General features: G+C 37.7%; 1 protein-coding gene across 1 annotated transcript in view; it reads right to left on the reverse strand.

Moving 5' to 3' along the window:
• MED13L (mediator complex subunit 13L) overlaps positions 1 to 23,867 on the reverse strand; it is a gene marked incomplete at its 5' end in the record, with an annotated part of 179,169 nt that overhangs the window by 88,809 nt on the left and 66,493 nt on the right. The window contains 2 exons of the mRNA XM_082007756.1: positions 9,376 to 9,459; positions 13,614 to 13,698. Coding sequence (XP_081863882.1) covers positions 9,376 to 9,459; positions 13,614 to 13,698 — 169 coding nt within the window. The remainder of the gene's footprint in view (positions 1 to 9,375; positions 9,460 to 13,613; positions 13,699 to 23,867) is intronic.

Raw genomic sequence — 23,867 nt, forward strand, 5'->3', positions numbered from 1 at the left:
TCCACATCCAAGTATTGTAATTATACTTCTGCAGATTTGCCATTATAACAAAGCAGTTGGGACCACATGTCTTACCACAGAGACAAGCCATGATTTGATCCTCTGCTGCAATGACAAAACATGATGTCAGCAGATGGCAGTATGAAGCATATTATCGGCAAAGACAACTAGTTTGTCAATACTTGAAGAGATGAGCTCTTTGCTGGGCATCCAAGTATAAGAACCAGTGGCTTCTTAATACACTTTACTAATCAACCTCTATCCAGTTAGTACCACCAAACATAACTGCTCTAGCTACAGCTCCTCCCATTCTAGACAGGTTTAAAAATAAATATTACTGAACTCAGAGTAGAGTTCAGTTACAGTGATTATGCAGGAGAAAAGAACGAACCCTCAGAAGCAAACAGAAGGGAGAAAGGTGGGAAGAAGTAGCTCGAAAACCTCAGCGAGCATTACATTTGTACTTTCAGCAACAGACTGGAGCCATGCTCTGAAACTTGTTTTGCTTTACTCAGTTGTCAGGTAAATTGAAGCTAACTGGTTTCATCAATGAGGATATATTTTAAGATGTATCCATTCTGCAATCACTGTACATCAGCAGATTGGTCCTCTGTAATGTTCATTTTAGTCCTGAAAAGGATGGCCTACAGCTCACCGGTTCATTATTAAAAGGAAGAACAGAGGTTTATTTCTGTTACTAGTCCTACAAAGGAGACTTGGTATATATAGCCTCATTTAGATTATATACAATATACCAAGTGTTCATTCAAGTTCCCTATCTCCTAAACTAGCAGTAAATTAATACCAAAGACAAGCTATTTTAAAAATGTGTCATTATGCCGAATCTGAAAATTTAGTAAGCCAAACCACTAAAAGCACTCAAAACACTGTCAGCTTTCTCTTCAACTTTACAAACGGTTCCAGCCATTTGTAAAATAAGCATTTCCATAACTTTTTTTGATATGTAAATCACATATATAAGTCAATTTGTATCACACCATCAGATGACTTCTTAAACAAGCAACCTGATTGCACAATGTTTAACAGATAGTGTGGTACTGCACAAAGATGACGTTATTGTGCAATATTTTAAAATACTTGTTTTACAGACTACTGAGATGCAAGGAACGCTGTGCTGGCACACTACCTGCTACAGCTCATATTAAAGAGAACTCACTAAAGATATAGGCAACCAAACCTGGTTAAGAGGAAGACAAAGACTGGGAAAGAAAGATTTGGGGGAAAGAAAGGAGAAAAGAGACTGAAATCATTATTTCAACCAGTTAAAATGAACAAGATCGCAAAAATGGCATTAATGCTTGAAGGTGTGCTAGCAGACATATTAACGAAGAATGAAATTGTTCTATACAGGCTAAAAGGGAAAAAAAACCCCATCTATCAAACCTACTGCAGTACAATTCCATTTTAGCCCGAGTCTTCAGAAAATAAGGGTTAGCAAAAATTTTTTAAGGGAACATAAATCTCACAAAACAGACTTTCAGAATAAATACCTTGGATAACTCTGTTTCAAAACAAAGTTGTATTTCAAGATTAAGTTATTTTGAGAGGTATAAAACTGTCAGAAAAATAAATGAAAAAGGTATTATTGTTGACTGAAATAATTCAATGGAATTGCTTTCAACTGAAGTTTTCTCTCCTATTTTTGGAAAGAGATTGAAGAATTTTTTTGCTTTAGGCACCAATTTTATTTGGGAATATGAGGAAGTGTATTTACTTCGGAATTGGCCTGAAAACAAGTCCTATAGTGCCACTGTTTTTGCAGAACTCAAAAGACCACATCCTGCCTACAAGGATTTTAAATCGGTTTAAGCACAAAATCCAGCTTCATTTTCAGAAATTCAAGAAAGCCACTATCTCTTGTTTGTGAAGGTTCTTGCAGTACAGTAAGCAGAGCTATAGCTGTAACTACAACCATAGTTGCAACAGATTTAAGTATTCAATACTAAGGCCCTCTAAATATCTATAAAAGCCCTTAGGTCAATTCATTACTGATACAGTAAGTGACAACACTTGGGTTTGGCAGATAGTGCAACTGGGAGTCCTGACAAATCTAATTAACAGCACATCAGGGGCACTTAGTTTATCCTTTACATCCAGTGCCAATAATGAGAAAAGGAGCTTAAACATTAGCGGGACTTCACTAATTGGTCACCAAGTCCTGATTAGGCCAGGCTTCATATATAATGATTGAAGTTCCAAGTGTCTGACACAAGTGTATCCAAAAACACTTAATGAAGATATTAAGTCATTTTTATTTAAGCTGGTTAGAAGTAAGGCACAAAAAAAGAAAAGAAACAGACAACAGAAATTCGTAACTGATTTTCTTGAACTACTTGCCATTTGTACACCTGTAGTCCAAAATATTTCAATCATTTAAATAACTATCATTCTAAAAAGTTATAAAAGTGTGAAAAATAATGTTGTGACTCAGTTACATTAAATAATACAAATATTTGGAATATATGTAGGCATTCCAGTAACCTTATAGACGCAAACATTTGTATATACAATAAATGTTGCCAGCAAATAATAACCACAAGGTTTTACAAAATCCAGAAGTTAAAGATGACAAGAGCGGCTTTATACATTTGTTCATTTACATTCATTAAATCAGTTAAAAGACCCTGAACTTCAAAATTCTAGAGATAACTGATCTGCATTATAAACTGGAATCCACAAAAGTATCTGCCACCAAACCCTCCCTTCCCCCTGGCAAAAGGTGAAAGAGGTGACCCAAACTGTGTAACTGGCTGCACATGGAAACATATATCCCAACATACATATCCTGTATATCCTAGCTTCCTCAAAATCCTACAAGGAAATGGTAGTTATAAACATATACTGAGAACAGATGGATTCAGACTATTTAAGAAGGAAAAAGGTAATCCAAAGTCTCAAGCACCTCACCTGTGAAAGCACCATGATACTCTGTGACAGTACCTTCAATATTTCTGCTGGCTCAAGTACAACACAGGAAAGCAGGCTACATTAAAGGCAGTGGGCCAGATGGAAAGGGCTAAGAATTCTCAAGACAGGATTTCTCAAGACCGAAAGGGATAAGAATTCTGCTAACAATTTCAAACTGGTAGATGGTGGTCAGTAGTCCTTGCTTCTGTGCTGAAGGCTCACTAGGAGCCAAACAACTGGAGCTTGCAAACATCCTTTTACAAGATTTTGCCATGCCAGATCACCAACCTTTGCCAATTCTGCTGCATACCCTCCTGCCTCATACAATCCTGCCCACATTTTGGAATTTCTGTATGATATCAGAGACCCACAATCTACACTGTGGCTGCTAGAGACACAGGTACTGCAAAAAATACAGCACAAATACCACAATAAATTTCATTAGCAGCAGTCCTGTTCTGACATAATGCTGCATCCATACAAAGAGGCCACTGCAATAATATAAACCCCCTTACCAAACCAAGTGTATACTTGCAAAGAAGGAATTTCAAACTCATGTCCATCAACAAAATGCAAAACATCACAGGACTGAAAAAACAGTGGCACACCTTCCAACATCCTTTATGTTTTTTTATCTTAGCTGTTTGGCTCAGTTCCATGCAGTCAGCAAACAGCTCTGTAAGACACTCTACAGCATCATTTGAATTGGCTGCAGTGGGTATATGCAGCACACTAGAGACACTGCTCTGGTGACATCTTACCAGTGACCCCATGTAGGGAGTCCTTCTATTGTTCCCAGGACTTTATCTTGATTGGCAAGGGTCAAGGGATCTGAAGAATCAGGTGCCTGGGGTTGCTTTGCCACTGTCTTTTTAATGCACTTACCCAAAAAAGGAAGATGAAAAGGTTGGGCCATTATCATGAAGAAAGTAGCCCTCAGTGGTAGCTGCTGCAACTGTACCAATCTGGCTTCCCCGTTCACTTACTGAAGGACATTCATAAAAACTAACGGCTGTAGCTACATACCGTGACGTAGAGCTGCGCAGAGGCAATGCAAACTGGGTCATGTATTTAATATATCCAATGAAAATTTTACAGTATCCTCTGTGAGAGTTCTTACCATTTTTAGAAAATCCAGTTTTATTATTTTAATTTTTAAATGAAAAGCATCAGACAATTGAATACAGAACACTCCTTAATTTACAGCTTATCTAGATAGTTACTTTGGTAATAAAGCACACGAGCATTAAGACCTTTAGTTCACTATGTTTTTTTCCTGCACAGTGTGCTAACATTTTCAGTCAAGAATTTTACATACAACATTCTTGGAATACGACACAAACAAAATAACCCAAGAGTACCAGTAGCATATATCCATTAAGAGATAATAGTAATTAAAATGGTAATGCTTCAATAGCATTTTCCCAAACCATCTCAATAGGTATCCTTAGGTAACCCTAAGTTACTAATAATGTTTTACTGTCTTCTGTCCATAAAACATAACAATAAATTCTACTTATTAATGGTATTAATATAATTTAATATAATTATATTAAATTACTTTAAAATATTTACAAACATACTGATACTGATGGCACCAGCTTTTGCTGAATGCGTGTGAAAACACTTACTTTATAGATTGTATTTTATACCTATTCCTTCTGCTAAAACATGAATGCAGACCGTATTCCACTGGGTGCACTACCCAATATTTCAGAGTAGGTAAGAATTAAGTCAGCTTTAGCACATACAAGATTACCAACCTAAAAAAACCCCAACAACAACCGAAACAACCAGCCAACCACAGATATCATATACTAGCTTGATGTATGATTTTACTGAAACCATAAGTAAGACTGAGAAGAAACTCAGCAAAGATGAACATAACATCTCAGAATTTAAACCTCAAAAATATATCTGGGAACTAACCCTCCCGAACTGAAATAGAAAAGCTTATTTTTACAGGAGTAGGAAGAATGATTGAAAAATACGCAGTATTTCTTATTTATACTTTTACTACTCAGTATTTCTACCACATTTACTTTGACAAGTCAGGAATAAGCACACATTATTTAAAATTAAATCAGACTGATTTTTATTATTTTCCTTCCAAGTCTTTCCTCATTTATGATGATGTTAGTTGGCAACACTGTACATATATATTACTATAGCATCACTATACACCATTTTCAAGAAACACGTATGATCACGTTACTGAATTTTTTAAAACATGGTTAAAATACAAGTAAACAAATTTGCAGAATTAAAACAATTTATGTAGCTTATTTTTCTCAAATTCAAGAAAATAAAACCCTCCAAATTGAGACAATCTTACTGCATTGCAGAGAACTGTAAATGCACAATCAATCAGTTATCATTTCTCAGCCCTGGAATTCAAATCTTATTAAAAATTGAAATAGATCACTTAAACTTGTTTTACCATGCTTTTACTGAATTATGTCATCATTTAATGAAACACCTGAATACCACTTGCCAAAAGACATTATCTCTGTGTGTCAGGACCAAACCTCCATATCAGATTCAGACACGGTGCTCCAGCCTCCTAACTCAGAAATGCCTGTGTTCGATCAGCATCACATGAGGTTGTCATAATCAACTGTCTTATGGGACAGTAACATAAACAGAAATCTTTTTGGAAACTGAAATTAAAGAACTATATTTTGTTGCAGCCTATCTGTAATTGCATAGGGGGTAATGTGACTATCTAGATACCATTCCCATCTTTCAGTCTTTTCACCTAGTAGTAAAAAAGGAAACAAACTCTACTTCAAAATATTTCACTGATGAAACTTGTTTTCTTCTTAAGGCTAAAAAAACCCCTATCAGACTGTTGGAAGAGAGGATGATCCATCAGTTATTTAAGCTACAAAAAGCAACAATTTTTTCACAGGTTCTTTACATTTACACAAATTAGAAACAGCTTAACAACTTATGCTAAGTTGGTCATACAGTTCAAAAGAAACTGACCCCCCCCTTTCCTACTACACACCAAGAAAACACTCACTAAAGTAATTAGCAAAGATTCTTGCATAAGTTGGTCGTAATTTTTTTTGTCCGTCAGACATTTAATGTTTTATGGTGGTGCTTTCCGAAACCAAAAATGCCTGTACAAGACTTGGAAAGTGACTCTGAATAGACCGTGAAGATGAATTTCTACCTACTACCTATGCCTTGTATGACACAAATTCTGTAAACTCCAAACACACAGATCTTCTTTACGAAGTTGTGTAGATAAATAAGCAAGTTTGCCATTTTCCATCAGTAGTGTGGAAACATATTTTAGACATGCACTGATGTAGAACAGATAATAAAACATGAAGAATTATTTAGTAAATGACACATAATATTAAAGATACTCGGGAAAGAAAACCCACAAGTTCTGCACAAAATTTCCTGTCAAAAGCATCTGGTTCACACTGTAAGCAAAACAGCACCATATACGGATCTAACTCCCTCTGCTGTTCCCTCACTCCTGCTGAAAAGACCAGAAAAGCTCATCTTGCATATTATTTCTAATACTGCCTCAGAAGGTCATCTACTGTTCTCAAACATCCTTTTCACACCTCAGGACTAACTAGGTCACGGCCACTGCCCTGCTCCACTTCATCTCTGACTTCATTCTGAAGTCACAGACCTCCTCACCCTTCTCCTTTAATGCCATTCACAAAAATCACAGGCCCTAAATGAATTTACTCCTTGAAAGCCAGCCACATGAGTTTTAATTCCTTCCCTGTTATTTATAGCCAGTCCAACACTTTTCAATATGTTCCTGAAATGAAGTTATTAACTCTGGGTGCTGGAAATTTGAAATTACTAACTTTGTCACAAGTAGAAGTATAAAAGCAAACTTCGGAACCATTTGTATTTCTTTGCCAGAATGACACCTGCTCGGTTTTTCTCCATTCAAGGCAGGTATATCTATCTATATAATATCTACATACATCTTTTCCCATTCAAGGAGAATAGGGCATGCATTTTCAACAGGGATTACCTGTTCCCAAACTTCAACCTAATCACTGTACATACCTGCAACTTATTTCTAGCATTTTATATATTAACATGGGTTTAGCTACCATTTTCTAAAATACCACTATTTTGGTTATGAAGGCATTACCCACAGTACTAAAATACCCAAACACTCTCAGTTGGCCTCCTCTTCCTGCGACTGCTCCCTATTGTTTTATCTATAGCAAGCGGCTGCTTACAGCAACAGTTTCACATAGAATTTATACGGAATTAACACGAATCACTTAATTTGCGTAAAGATAGCTTTGTGTGCTATATTGAGAAAGAAAGCTTAGAAGATTAAATAAAAAAATGTCTGGACAAATTAGTCCCCAGAGCCTCCTGCTACTTGCTGCTACTGTCTGCAGTTGACTCTATTGTCAGCTTTTGCAGTCTTTGCTACCATTTTTCAGTATGATTAGTTAACTCCAATGATACAGCAGAAAAATTATAGCAGAAAAAATTAACAACCTGAAACAACACAATACCTGTCTCAAATTAGGCAATATTTATTATTGCTAAATAAATACTCTTGAAATGGTGTATATCCACAGAATCTACAGTGACAAGTACATTATAAAAAAACAAACCAATCAACAACCCACACAAACCAACAAGCATTTTCTTCTTCAAATTAAGTCTACCCTTCAACCCTAAAATTCATAATAAAAATGTCATTTAATATACAAGAATACTTCAAATACAATTTAAATTCCACGTGAATTAATTCTTTGTAACATGTTCCAGACCAGATACACTTATGTGCATTCTGTACGTATATTTGCAAATGTAGTTATCCCCTGCAAAGCACCTCACTATACAAGTGATTCAGTGTTACACCCATGCAAATAAGACGCAAGACCTACTAATCTGCCAGAATTCTAAAGCAACATAACTTCCATGCCAGCGCTGCTGCTGTTTTTGACAGACACCATCTACTGTATCAAGATGGTTCACTTCTTAAATTGATACACACCAGGAACAGACATGAGACTCACAAATACATTTACTCTGAGCGCTAAGGCTGCAGTAAAGTTGATAAAACAGCTTTTGCTGAAAGGAGCTGTCTCCCTTTTCCAGAAGCTGGAAATGACACTTCTTACATGGTTACCAGTTTAGGGAATTAATCTTCCAGAAAATTAAACTAGATCTTGGTGTGATCAGAAAAGCAGCAGAGAAAACACGAGGGAGGAAGTTGGAATATTTACAGCCAGGACAGAGAAAGGTAAGGAAAAACCTGGACCTTTCACTGGCTTCTTGCCATTAGGTCGATGTCAAATCAAAGGTTACACGTACACAGTGTAAGTCTACTTAGCTACAAAGAGTAAATAGCGAGAGATAACCCCACGCTAAGTTAATGTTTTCTGTTTTTAGAAAGGAAACAAATCCATGTTTAATTACTGCGCTATACCTTAAAAACAACTGCTGTTTGGAAGTACCAGGTTAATGTAAAGTCTGTTACAGAATGAAGCCAATCTTTTGTAGTATTACACTGTATCAGAAGTAAGACACTTCTGTTGTAAGACAATGCAGCAAGATAAAAGAGATGAGAGGGAGAAGACATGTATGATCTACAGAATGATTTCCACCTGCACCTACAGCTGCCATCAGACACGCTGTTGTGACTGTAGCTACACTGGATGAAGAAGTTGCCACCCCGCTTCATCGCCGCTTGCTCGTTACTTTCAAATCTTCCAGCGTAACTGCATGTTTAGTCACTTCCTAACCCAGTTCTGTCAAAATGATTCCCGTTAGAAAATCTGTGTTTCAGCTTAACTCAGATTATTTTTGACAGAACTTGTTTAGCAGATGACTATAAATGCAAGTACCAGAAGATCTGAGAACATTGTAACCTTTAGAGCTAGGAGAGGAAATAGCAATGAGCAAGTGAAGGCAGCTAGCCCCTCTCCATGGTTATGCTGCTGCAAGAGAAGCGCATTAATCAAACGTCTAGGTCTAATTTGTCAGCCTACCTAATCAGTGAAAGCTGTGTATCAAGGCTGATATCTTTAAAGAAAATAGATAAGTAAATCTATATACTACTTATTTTACTGCTTAAAATGTCAGGTTGGGGTTAAGTGTCCAGAAATTCAAACCGTTTGTTAGAACTGCCTGGAGTTCTGTTGTGTAGTGAGAGAAACAGGCAAATGCTACTCAAAGGATAAAAAGATATGTGATATTTCTGTGGAGTTATGGGATAAATACCAACCTCACCTTCAGATCTTAAATTATCAGAACAAGACCTAAAATATAGCTTAATTGATTTCTATGTATTGCTGAAGCGAACAAATAAGTGTCTGTGTTTTTACTTGTTACACAGTAAAAGAAGTGGAAAAACTACCACCATAATGCAGCATCAAATGATCATCATGTAATATCCAGCACTGATGGGAACAGTACTTGATAGATAGGTCAGCTTACCTTTTATTAACAGGTTTCTCATCCTTGTCATAGGGTCTTATGAACCATTTTCCAATTCTTACGAAGTTTTTATCCATCAAGCATCTAGAAAATAAATACAGCGGCAATTACTAGTTACATTTTAAGATGTAATTAGAAGCAGTCTTTGAAGACAGTAATCTAAAGGATTAAGCAGGTGAATTTCCATCATTTTGAAATGAACTTTTGGGTTCCATGTAACTTTGCCACCTTCTATTTTCCCACACTAGTCATAGAGAATCACTGTCCCATCTCATGATGCTGATCTTTCACACATGCATTTTCCCCTCACCACTGACAGAATCTTTTCTGCTCCATGCTACCCAGATCCATCACCCTACTTTTCAAACTCCTGTTCTTAATAAAGACAGTTCATAGCATTGATTCTTTTCTATACAGTGTTTCAGGCTTCACGATGAAGAATGTGCATGCCTGTATTTTTGGCATGTAAATGGCATAGTATAGTATATGAATGTCAGGAAATTGTATTAACCAAATATTAACAATGAACCATTTTTCCTTCGCATGATCCACAACATGATTTCAGGTGTTGAAACTTGCGTAATTACTGTTTCTTCTCTCAGAAAGCCTCACTCCAACAAACATACTCCCACATCACTAAATTTAGAGCATTAAGTTACCTATTTTCTGTGGTCCCTTTAGAAGTGCACAACTTCTTTAGAGAAACTGTATATTCCGTGGATTTAAAAAAAACTAACAGTGAAGATGCAAAGTGATCAATAACCAATTTAGGTTGACAAGTTAAGGAGTGCTTGACACCCTTCTAAGTCCACCTGTACCAATGAATCAGACTAGCAATAAGCCAACACAATTTAAGTATGCTTCATACATTAAACACGTAGTTGAACATACTGCCCAAGGGATCACATACAGAAATTTGTTATGAAGGCGTATTTTTTGAGTAAGGTGAATATTTGTTTCAAAAATTCAGAAAAACTTCACACGTAGACTTGGCCTTAAAAATCAGCCAACCCTCACATGCTAAACTAAATCACAGGTTATTTAAGGTATAATCCCATACAAAATGGGAAACATGACTGCAGAAGCATGGATCTCAAAGATTCAGGTGAGTGAACAATTAATGACAGTACGGCATTATTTTTGCTATATAAGCACTCAATGGTAACTAGTCTTTCACAGGAAGCTGTTAATGAACTTGTGTGGAAGGGAAAAAAAAAAAAAAAGGCTGGTCATAAACCCACAAATGAGTATACACTTAAAAGCAGTTATTTAATCATCTGAAATAAGGACATAAAATACTCTGAACTCCTTGGCTCATTTCTCTAGCTAAGACTGAGTGGTATTTTCTTCTTCAGCAGCACAGCTATTTGAGCATTTCACTGTCACTTGACCTCTCGTATCTCTGATTTTTCTATTAAAAAATAATAATAAAATGACCTGACAAGAGCACACTAATGATTATGAAATAATACCATAATATTTTATTATTTCCTCAGATCTTCTAACATTAATTGCCAATTAACATAAAATTCTGATCACTAATATGGATACTGAGGGGAAGAAAAAAAATAATGTAAATAATTGCATAAATACCCTCTCTTGCCCTTCCCAGGGTTGACTTAAAACAAACGCCTCTCCTCCCTTCTTCCTAGTCCCAACTTCCCGTATTTTCACTGCAGGTTTCACTCAGCCCTCGGTGAGGCGATGGGTGGAGGAGGAGGTCACCTACACCACCCTTCTTCCCGCCCCCATTCGCTCGCCGGCCCCCTCTCCAGCGGCTGCCGCCTTCCTCCTCGGACGCGGCTGAGCTCCTCTGGCTGGCGGGAGACTGGTGTGACGGAGCCGGCTGGAACCGGTTCTGAGCGGCACCAGGCAGCTGGCGGCCGCCTCCCACCCGCTCCCTCCCCCTCCCACAGAGGCCAGCGCCGGGTTTACCAGCCGCGTTACCCGCAGCTGTAGGAGTCAGGGTGAGCGCCCGGCCCTGCTGCGAAAATGGCACCTTGGTGGGACACCAGAGGTTTCCGAGCGAAGAAAATCTGTCCTTCGCTAACGGCACAATAAACCAGAAAAACCCCACAACAGGTCAAATGCAGGCAGCAACCCTGTCGCTTGATAAGGTCAGAAAGAAATTCAAAGACCTCGTTTTTATTAATCGGGCTTTTTCTAAACACAGGATAAAATGGGTCTTTTAAAAATTAAAGTGTTATTTCTCCTTTCAATAAAACCTACACACTTATTGTTATGATTTTAAAGGAAATTATTATGATGTTAACATAAGATTTGGTATGGCAAACAAAAAAAGCCCAACAAAATATCTAATTTAAAATAAACACAGCTATAATACTGTAAAAAAATGAGGAAGCTAATTTGATAGCTGTTGGGTAAACCATCAGCCTAAGTCGGCTTCACAAGTATTTCGTTCTAAAATTAGACTAAGTCTAGAGACTGAGAGTAAGGCTTCTCGACGGCGTGCCACCGCGGCAGCGCCAGCGGAAGCTTCTCCAGCCCCGGAGCAGGGCCCCGGCTAGAGCCACAGCCACCTCAGAGCTGCTGTCAGCACCGGAGAGCGGCGGGACCCTCATCCCCCAGGGCCTAGCCGGAAGCACCGGTCAGATGAGCATCTGGTGGCATGAAACCAGGCTTTCGGCAAACACCTGACACGCGCTGATCAACTGCATTTCAAAGACTATTGCGGAAAGCTCTGAAGGCTTTTCAGTCACAGCTGGACAGAACAATTCTGCTAACTCTGCCAACTGATTTCAATTAATTTATTTTTAAAAAATAATTAAAAATTTACTTCACAAGCTTAAAAAGGTCCAATTAATAAAAATATCCCCTAGGAGTCATACTTAAAATTGGCTGGGTACCACAGATCAATAAGCACATGTAAAATTATTTTTCCCTTTTATGCTGCAAAGCTACAAAAGAGCTAGTGAACGTTCTAGACTGGGAATTTCATTTTTATGCTTTTGTTCACTCTAAGTAGTCTATTACTTACGTACCCCCCCCCCCCCCAAAAGACTGATGAGATAGAAAATAGGAAATACAACAACTAGTCCTTGTCCCTGTGCACATGCGTGTTTAGGTGGCCATTCAAACTTCACTTGCAGCAGATATAAACTAACAGTCAAGGGGACAGTTACTATACTCATGGAAACACAACCTCAGGAACATAATGCAAACCTGCTTACTAGTAAATCCACATCAAAGCAAATAGGACACTAAATGAGACAAGATGAAAGTATTTTTAATTAGCTTATTTTCTAAAGGAAAAAATATTCAGTGCTACATTCTGCAAAATTACTGCAACACAAAGGTACACAGGAGGTGCATTATATTTTGTTGTTGTTGTTATTATTATAAATTCACAAAAAGTGGGCATAGCCTAATGACAGTTAATTCTAAGAAGGTCTCCAAGGCTCCAAGCATTCTAAAAAGAATGGAAATACAGTACAGGAAGGTGATGATGACCTGAAAACCTGCAGTAACAGAGAAGGAATAAAATGCAATAGTCCAAGATGCAATGTCATTCACTGAAGACCTAATAACAAGATAATCTTCAGTAGGCAGAAGAGTTGATAGCTGGATTAAGGAGAAAAAGCCTAAGTGTATTAACTAATCCCAGAATAACTTTTCAGTCAAGTCACAGATACGTATTTTTATATATATATGTGTGTGTGTGTATATATATACGATTAAGAGAAAAGAAAGCAATGCTAGGATACATTAGGTCTGTCAGAGCCAGGAACTGCTAAACTTCACCCTGAATATTGTGTACATTCAGTCAAATTGCAACATGCACATAACTAGGATGACTGGAAGAACAGCATTAAGATCTTTCAATGTTATCTTTTAAGATACATACTATTTAACCTCATCAAAGGGGTTGAAGGTCAAATACAATTGTTCTTTGTAAGCACCTCAAGAAGGTGAACACTTTTTTTTTTTTCTTTTGAAACAGCTCCCCAACAAAAATGCAAGCAGAAATATATATCGACATTATTCTTTGTACGAGCATTTAATTAGTCTGTACCGCATTTTATGATACATTGCCATTACATTTATGATACATTAAGTCAATGACTTAAGAGATCCATCTCCATCCTGGGTCTCTTGCACTAAAGTTCTACCTCTAAAAGTGTGGTTTAAGATCAATAATAATATAAAAGGTCTGTAGATCTCCTGCATTATTTTAAATATCAAAATGAAATATATGAGTGCAACAGAGTTTTTCTTACCTTTCCAGGAGATTATGAATTGCTTTGAAGAGCAGGGTCCTACACTCATAGGAAAGTCCATTCTCCCACAATCCTTCTTCCACCACTACAAAAACATAAAATATTAACATGCTCAGAATAGGGAAATACAAACATTTATACAAAATGTAACTCCAGCAGCTTTAATTTTCAACAGTAGCATGTTTCAAGAAACTGTTTCAACTATTACCTATCTTGCCAAAGTAGCTTTACTCTTTACTCACTGAAGACATCAACTTCAAACTTAAAAAAAAGAAAACACAAAAGCAAAACACATTTGTTTGTAGCATTCAATATTAATGCAGGGGGGGGTGAGGAATTAATGATCATTCTCTGCCAGGACTGCTGAGAGATCCGTTAAACCTTAACCTCAGATGCAGACAATCAAGAAACGAAGTGAATCATTAAAAGTGTAAAATCAATTTACATAACTTAAACAACATAAACAACTATCCTGAACCTCTCACTGTCACACTCAGGTGGAATTCCTCCATTGCACTGACTTAAGCTATTGCAGTTTAAGGAATACACAGCAGATATATGAAATACACAGCAGCTTTTTGTTCCAAAATAAAAACAACCTGTAAACTCTGTACCAAACTGCAGAGATATTAAAAAGTTAAAAAGGAATAATCTATTAATCTCTCACAGTGGAGTGTAGCACAAACTATTCACCTGAATGAGTATCTGAAGAATATACAAACCACAGAAACATCTGCTGTTTACTCCATTGCTTTTGGATGTTAAAACTACCAGGAGTAAAAACCATTTTTGTCTGCATCTTCTGGCTGAATAAGATTTAATCTCAGCTGCAACGTAAAAACAAATGATTAAATAACTTTGTGAAGGAGTAAGAATTTGTTAATAGTCTGAGTTCTGTCATTTCAATTTTACAGGAATACTCTGCAGATCTTTAGAAATGCAAACATAAAATTCTACAGCATGTTCAGAACTGAATAGTTAACACCCCTCCTTGGCCAATTTAAAGGATGAAACCTTCCAACAGCATGTCTATCATGCAGAGAGTATTATCTAAGTATAGGTTACTCTACACTCATGTTTACAGTAAAGCTTTTAAGGAGTTTCTACTGTATGAAAAACACTAATATTGCCAGCAGTCTTCAGCTACAGCTTCAAAGCATCAAACCCCAGCATTGTTCATTATTCTGCTGCTTCTCCCTGTAACCGTAAGTCATACAACCTCAAAGAAGAGGAGGCGCATCTTTTGAACATGTAATGTTGTGATATACTAATATTGGTAACAGAGCCTCTCTCCTTCTACAGAATGAAAGAGCCAGGACTTTAGTCCCCAAATCACCTTATCAAATACACAGTTACTTCGTCAGAAGAAAAGACAGACTTGTGTTTTTGGACACAAGCATGAGCCAAATAGCTTTCCCTACAGAACCATTAATCGCCCTTTTAATGCTTGCAAAACCTTTCTGAGTATGTAATGCGCCATAGCTGTTTACTACATAGGACTTCACATGGCCTCAGACTTCATGTTTAAAACAGTATTCTTAGGAAACCTACAGTGTCTCCATGCATTTTCAGAAGCATTGATGTATAAATTCTATACAGCTCAGACCTACTGAAGCCTAAGAAAGTGCAAGACTGGTACAGTCTTGTGCTTAAAAACTACACAATTCTCAAATACACGAACAGTTATGTACTACAGTATGAGAGAGATTACACAAGTTCACCTCTACGAAACCCCCGTATCTAAATAAAAATTCAAATTTTTCAGACAGTGTGATAAAATTGACAGAATTTGTAAAAGTAAAAAAAAAAGTCAGTATTCCGCAGCACTGAGTTGTTCTTGAGTTTCACCCTAATCCTATCAGAGCATCCGTGCCAGAAGTCAGTACCGTCCCTGCATTAATAACTTCATGCAAAATGGGAGAGACAAGAATCTGTTCCACGATTTTACAGGAAACTTCTCACAGCCAGTTCTGATGTTCTCAGTCATAACCCACTATCTACTCCCAAGTACGCACCACAAACTAATGGGACCCAAATAAAGAACAGCTTTTTTATATATATAAATATATATATATCACCTCCCAGAACTATTTTATACAAGTATAATTTTGCCACTGACTCCAGAAAAAATAAGATCAGATCATACGACTTTACACTGTTTATAAAGTAATATTCTGTCAAGTTAGAAGAATTTTAATACCAAATTCTTTAGGTACTGGACATTATCTGTGTTCTTTTGCCCTGCTTAGCTGTAGCTGGCACAGCTCCTCTTTGGGCTATACCATCCATAACACCATGTCTTTCAGCCCCTCACTACAAGAAGGACATTGAGGTGCTGGAGCATGTGCCAAGAAGGGCAACAAAGCTGGTGAGGGGTCTGGAGAACAAGTCTGATGAGGAGCGGCTGCGGGGAGACCTTCTTGCTCTCTACAACTACCTGAAAGAGGGTTGTGATGAGGTGGGTGTCGGTCTCTTCTCCCAAGTAACTTCTGATAGGACAAGAGGAAATGGCCTCAAGTTGTGCCAGGGGAGGTTTAGATTGGATATAAAGAAAAATTTCTTTACTAAAAGAGTAGTCAAACATTGGAACAGGCTGCCCAGGGAGGTGGTGGAGTCACCGTCACTGGAGGTGTTCAAAAAACATGTAGACGTGGTACTTCGGGACATGGATTAGTGGGCTTGGCAGTCAAGTTGACAGTTGGACTTGATGATCTTAAGGTCTTTTCCAACCTTAATGATTCTATAACTCTATCCTATTACTCTTCCACAAAGTGAGACCCCTCTCCCCAGGACTGAGGTGACACAAAAGGCTCGTGTATCCCAGCAGAAGGGACTGAAAATAAGGGAATGGAAATTGGCAGCACTCCCCCTCTCTACACAGCAACACAGCTGTATTCATGGTTATCCTGTGCTCAGGGAGAAGGAACGAGCTTTTTGTGTCCCAAAGCCTAGGAAAGGCAGGAAAAAGCGACATTAACCTCAAGGTGGATGGAGGTCTGTGTAGGTAAGTCCCTAGGATCAAGTCTGCCAAGGAGATCAGACTGGCCGATGAACAGCGATTGAGTGGGACAGGATAAAGGGGAAAGTCTGACGGGGTATCACCCCCCAATATTCTAATTTTCCAAATGGGACTTTTTGTTACTCGGCATTCACATAAATTATATATGGAATGGAAATAAAATTATTTCCCTATTAAATTTAACTCTAAGCATATCATAAGACATGTTCATAACCATTTTCCTATAATAAATAACAAATTTGCAACAAATTTGAGGCTCTACAACAGCTGTGAAAGCCAGACACACACACAACACACGGGACAACACACGACAACACACACAAAACCGACCGAAACTTCTAGGGAATGAATCAAGTAAAGATTGAACTTTAGTAAGAGAAAGAGTACAACAGAGCAGGTAGCTATTTTTTCCTCCACAGAAGTCAAATAGGAGATGAGTTTTGGAGAGGCAATAAAGTAGATGGGACAAAACTATGGGTCACCCCTTCCCAGGACCTGCGTGGACAAAGCCATCACTGATCTGATCCGTTGTTTGTGGCAATCCCATTTTGAATAGGATGTCAGGCTGGATGACCTCCAGGAGTCCAAGCTCCTTCTCACCCATGTGATCTGTCAGATCTATTGATTCTCTACTGTGATAAATTTATATAGTTATCTACATCTGTGTGTGTGTGTGTGTATATATATATATATATTTATCTGTATATGTTAACTGCCTTATCCAAAGCATGTGTACATTCCAGAGTTGTCAAGGATGACAACTGGGAATATCATTTATTTCCTTGTAAAACAGGCAGTTCACCCCCTTCTTGCCATTTGTCATGCGATAGAGGGATAACTTTACCACTACATTTCTCACTAAAATAAGCAACTACTGTGTAATTAAAAAAAAAAAAACCCACAACCAACCAACCACAACAAAACACACTTCTCAAAATAAACAACTAAGTCTACTAACACTCCGTCTCTACAAATCTAGATTCTGCGAAAAAAAATACCAAGAAGATAAGGTCACGTCATCTCTGCTATTAACTGTAATTCTAGAAACTGCTTAGTTGAGATAGTCAGTCTAACTGCCTTTACTGTATCATTCTTGGTATACACTTTTTAAATCCAGTGGAGATGAGAGAGCACTAAAGTAGTTATGTGGATCCAAAAAGCAGCGTGAAATTTCCAGTATCTTTCAAAACATATTAAAAAAAAATGAGACAACCAGTTTTGTACACGAATGTTCTATTCCTTTATCTGAAGAGGCATCATTGTTTCAGTTTATAAGACTTAAGAAAGTGAAAATATAAATAGCCGTTAAAACTTTCATGGCAAGTTAGTAAAACACCAAAGCAGTGTTTTAACGAACACAATGGTGAAAAATAATTCTGTGTAAGCTGACAGGACACTGTGTAGTAAAAAGAAAAGTTACTGTTACAGCTGAGTACTTAACCATTGCCATTATTCAACGTGCAAGTGCGTACAGGAACAAGGTAAAAAATTTTTTGGTTATAATGCCTGAAAAAGAATACAATGCAGTGCTTTTCAATTGCAATCAAATCTTCCACAGAGAAAATGCTTTTTATTTGCTCATTGCCAAGATATTATTAAGAGAATATCCAAAAAGAAAAAAAAGGTGTATTTGACACTTATCATAATAGATTACGACTGAGGTGCTAGATCTCACTGCTAGTCTCCGTACAGAACGGGAATTCATTGATAGCCTTCACGTATGAAGTTCTTAGATATTTGTTACATATGTTCAAAAAAAGAACGGAACATGTGTGCTGATATTTTAAGTTTATCCTTGCAGATTGGATGTTAAAAGAATTAAAGGCAACTACAGTAATTTAGATTTACACTGGAAGTTTATAATTTAAACATACATTAATGAGCAGCTTATTTGGCTTGGGGTCTTTTTTTATTTTCAACTCAGAGATACTAAGGTCTTCAAAGTGTCCAATGATTTTTTATGAAGCCAGCCATGTTCTCAAAAATGAAAAAAAAAGAGCCATTATAAAAATTTCAAGGAGAGAAGTCACAGCAAAATATCAAAGCAAATACTTCAATAATTTTAGATCTCCCAGCAGAGATACTGGAAAGATAAGAAGATCTCTGTTCTGCTTCAGTGACCAAACTGACATATTTCACTTAAAAGAGATCTGGGAAGGAAGGAAAGCAAGTTGAGACTATGCCGGCATTGCAGAGATGGTTATACCTTTAAGAAATTCAGCCACCCACATTTTAATAATTCAGGTCACACTGCCTTATGCAGTTTAGAAGTAGAATTAGTTTCAAAGAATACATATTTCCTCAGAGCTATGTTACATATTTCCTTTTAATGTATCGTATTGCAGCAACAGCTGAAATGAACGTCTAGACATCAAAAACAGTCTTTATTCCCACCTACTGCTTTTTTACCTCAGGCATCAAAACTAATGAAACCTATTATCCAGAACACTGACTTCAGTTACCACATTGGCCACTGCAAATACGAAAAAACACTCTGGGACAGGACCAGTTACTCAGCCATTAAAATTACTGAAAATCAATTTCTTGCTGCACACTGCAGAAATACTGATAGATTAAAGCAGGACACGTGGGACAAGGAGATTACTTCGAGGGAAGATTACTATGTCAAACTGTTGAGGAAGGGGAGTTACTCAGCTACTCAGGATTCGTATTCAGAGCACTCTATGTTCCCTCTTACTCTTTGATATTTTGTCTCCTCGTTATCATGAAATATGAAGAATGTGGGGTTTTGGGGTTTTTTTTTTTCCCCTGTGTAGATACAATTTTTAAAAACGCACGGCTAAATGACTTGAAGAAAATCAGAAATTCAATTACTAAAAGCAAGCATTTAATTTTTCATTTTAATTTGTATTAACTATGCCCTTAAAACAATACTTCCAAGACCAACTAGCATTTTGAAGCATCATTCCTTCTAAAAAATTGAGTTAGAAGAGTAACAAAGCAATGCAATGGTACATTAATTCTGAAAAACTATATTATACCCATAAAAATCCAATTAAACGCGATGCTATTGATCGATCATTGTTATACTGCCATTGATCACCTTGTAAAATCTGCGTTTGAAGTCATTAGTGATTAAATTGACTTATTACTAAATCAGATTCAACCCACTTAGAGATCTAATTTCCTTGCACTGGTTATGATTGCAGGGAAATTGCGCTGCTTGCTCTTACAGTACTGAGAATTCATCTTGGCTCTCCCGTCTCCCAAGTCAACTCATCAGCCAAAGAAGACCCAATACCGAAGGAACACCCGCTAGAATGAGCCGTTTGCGTTCATCTATTTGCAAAAAGAGCTTACGTGAAGCCCTGAGAATAGGCACTGTAGGTGCACAGAGGCACTCACCACTAGTGTCCTACCCAGGTATCTCTAACAGCATGAGTTCTGCACCACACTTCCCGGGAAATCAGAATATTAACAAAGGCTAGCGCTCAAGATTGCTGTTCAGACACGACCCAAGTTTGCATTTCAATGGACTGCAGTTTTCTACATAAAAACTAATACTGTCAAGCAGAAAGTGACTACGAAATGAAAATTGTTGCACTTCAGAAAAGATAAATAAAACCTTCAAAGGCAACAGCTGTCAAATATCGCAGGAATACTACGCCGCTTTAATTGTTGCGCATTGAGACAGAAATTAGCGTAACAGCTATTTCTTGAAAAACAGATGGTAGGTAACTATCTGCCTTTAGCTTATGTTAGCACTACTTAAGGTATTGCTTTTATTGCTCCCTCACTGCTGGTAGGTACAAAATCGGTTTTATAAAATATACATTAAATATTACATTCCCTCCCTCTTCCTGTCCCGTACTCTCACATTCCTCTACTCCTGCACAATCTCTTTTGCCTTTCCATTGTAACACACCACAGTGCAGATCTTTACAGTGAGATTTTCTCAGTATCGTGGTTAACCGTGCAACGTTTTAAAGAGCAGGAGCAAGAAGTTGGTCACACAAAATATGTAATCACTTTTGGTTCTTTAGAAGTTCACTTCAAAATATTCCAAAAAATCCAGGGGTAGTATATAACTTCTCCAAAACCAAAATTATTATCTATGAAATCAGTATAAACATTTCTGTGTAATTATAGCTCAAGACTGCTTTCTATGTAGGAATGCAAAATTAGCTATGCCAGAGAGCCGAGCAGCTCACTTCAGAGATGCAAGAGATTCCAAATAAAATAGTTAAGTTTGCGGTATGGTTTTTGCTTTGAATGCCTTTTACAATCACCAGCTCTGTCCCAAGAAAGAGCAGAATGAACATAAATAGGGCACAATTTTAATGCGCTTTACATTGCTTCCTAAAGCGGGAAGTTGTTCGCAGTGCAAAACCTCCTGTCCCATGCCAGAAAATTTCCCCCAAATCCCCGATTTACACTGTTTCATGTATCCCACCGTGTATTTGTGTTAAGCAATTTTATTTTCAAGCTACTTTGTATTTCTTTGCAGAGGTACTTCCTATAGATGAAAAGCATTAACCTGACCATAGTGAAAATGGACTAAAAATTTGGAGAGATTCTCACCATCTTCCTCTAAAGAGTTCAGGACTAAGAATGCCACTAAGAAAGAAGTACTTTCTTAACTTTACTCCTAGGAGTTTCTAGCATTTCTTCTCACATTTCTAAACTTTTTACTTTCCATTACATCTCGTTTCCCTCCTCAACTCATTGGTACAAGGGCATTAAAAAATAGTTTCTCAGAAGAACATAAAAGTAACCAAAAAAATTTGAAGGAAAATAACTATTTTTGAAAGTAGTGCTAAGGCTTTCCTAACCCCAGGAAACAATCTTTACGCTCCAAACTTGATTTATTCTCTTCTTCTCCCTTTCAAATCTCAAATCTCCGGGTTTTCTTCATTTTCCCCTATTTTCACTGACCACCTCAGACTTAGAGCCAGGGCAACCCTCATTCTACTCATCAGCTGCAAACCCCTCACTTCTGCCGCTGAATTATAGCTGCATCAGCAAGAACCTCCTCTCTGCACTGATAATGCAGTGAGAATGTGGATTTTTATTTTCCTTCTCTAAACATACATGTTTTTCATCAAAAGCACATTGAGTGTATTCCCTCATCCCCTACGTCGAAGAGCTGTGTTGGAGTAACAGAATATACGAGGACAGCAAGTCGCTTTAAAAAGCAATTAGAGCAAGTTCAGCCTTCACCAGAGGAACACAAGTCTAGCTCTTAGGAAAAATACAGTTCATATTAATCCATACTTGGAAAGCGAAAGGAACCAAAAGTCTTTTCTCATTTATAAAGTATGCAAGACGTCATTCTTGAAATACAGATAGATCATTTTGGAAAGCAGTACCGGCATGCTTTCTTCCCTCTTCTCAAGCACAGGTTTGCCTTAAAAACAACTGCACAGCTCAAGGCAGACGATTCCATTTTGAACGGCAATTCTGACGAGCCGAGTCCCCGAAAAGCCTTCCACCGGCCGCGCCGGCAGCTGGCCGTCGCTCCTGCGCCGGCCTGGCGCGCGGTCCCTGCCGCCGGCGGGGAAGGCAGGGCGTTCCGCAGCATTCCCCCCCGGCCCCCGTGGCCGGCATTTCTACGCTTGCTACGATCGTCCTGGAGAGCGTTTTACGGGAGGCTTAGCCCCGGCTAAGGGCACTCTGCAGCGTGACCAAGAGAACATGGAAACACGATTCATCAGATGTGCCCGGAGGGGTCACAATGGAACCGCTTCTTGCTGCCTTTCGTTTCTTACGTTTTGCGGGGCTAATGCATTCGCGTTACACAACGAGCACATTTACAGGCAGGAAAAAAAATACGATCATCTTTAAGAAAGCCAGCTTTTTATTATTATTTGCTGCTTTACAATATGCTTGCAGGCTGCCACAGTTTTTAACTGATACGTTAAGATTACAAATATAAAACAGACAAGGTCTCCAACCTATCCAAAGACACATTCATAGCAAAATTCAAGGGTCTCATGTTGCCCAGTCCCTCCACGATCACTGCTACCTCCCTTCCACCCAGCTAGGCTGTACTTTGTGGAACAAAAAGCTACAATATTTTCATCTCAGCTGTATGCTTATTTAACCAAGTAAATATTTGGGTTTCCATTCACTAAAATTTGAGCTTACTCTGCTCTGCAAAAATTAAATTGTGCCCATGTTTTCTCACTTCACACTTCCTTTTGGTACCCTGTCGTTACTTACAGCCCCCAGACCACTATTTTCTTCTTTCCCTTCATTTTTTTTCCCCCAACCTCATGGTTCTAGAAATAACCATTTTCATGAGAAAGTCTTCTTTTCCCTAAGTTACTTGTAACACTGTATTCTGAAAAAATAAGATTTTGATTTAACTAAGAAACATCGGAAATATTTTTACTGCAGCCTCCCATTTTAAACATACATTATATACCACAACCATGTAACAGCTAAAGCTTGTGTGAACTACAACACTAATTCCACTATATGTGGAACATATTAGCTAAGCCTTCATACTACTTTTTGAAAACTAGGAAAAAAGTTGAGCAAACACATTTGCTTCTAGTTTATACATCACTTGAAAATAATATTTTAAACCTTACTTTACTACTTGTTTTCCTAGCTCCCTACTGGAATTCATTATAATATTTTACACAGGAGTGAACTACAAAATTGACTTTGCAATTTGTTTCCTTAAAAACTTGCTGAAGCACAAGTTGAAGCAATTTCAAAAACACCAAACCCCACCCACCAAATATACAAGCAGAAGTAGGAAGTAATAGTTAGCCAAGGCAAAAATAAATCTAATATTGCTGGCAGATTTTTTGAGTAACAAAGTCAAGCAATAAATAATGTTTATACATACTTTAGAAGCAAAGGGTCAGGCTTCAGCAATAACCTAACATCATTTCAAAAATGTTGATGGCCAGACTTGATGCTTGTACATGAAATACTGTATTTTCAAAAGAAACAGTAAGTTTCCAGACTCTCAGTTTTGCTACTGTTTTTCAAAAAAAAAAAAAGAAAATATATCTTAAGTTTGGGTATTGAGAACAGCAGCAGGGGTTGAAATGAAGTCTCTTCTTAAAAATGTGACAGTGCAAACCATTTTCCTCATATACAAGTCTTTTTTGAGAAAACAGTAGACTTTCAAAACCACAGGCACAGGATAAAAGGCTAGAAAAGACTTCAGAGATGAGACAACCATATTTTTGTCATTTTTGGTTGTTCTTTACTGGATTTTAGTGCTCCCCAAGAAGCACGCCAAAATACTTTGTGCC

The sequence above is a fragment of the Phaethon aethereus genome (genome assembly GCF_964289735.1).
Source record: "Phaethon aethereus genome assembly, chromosome: 17".
Classification (NCBI taxonomy): Eukaryota; Metazoa; Chordata; class Aves; order Phaethontiformes; family Phaethontidae; genus Phaethon; species Phaethon aethereus.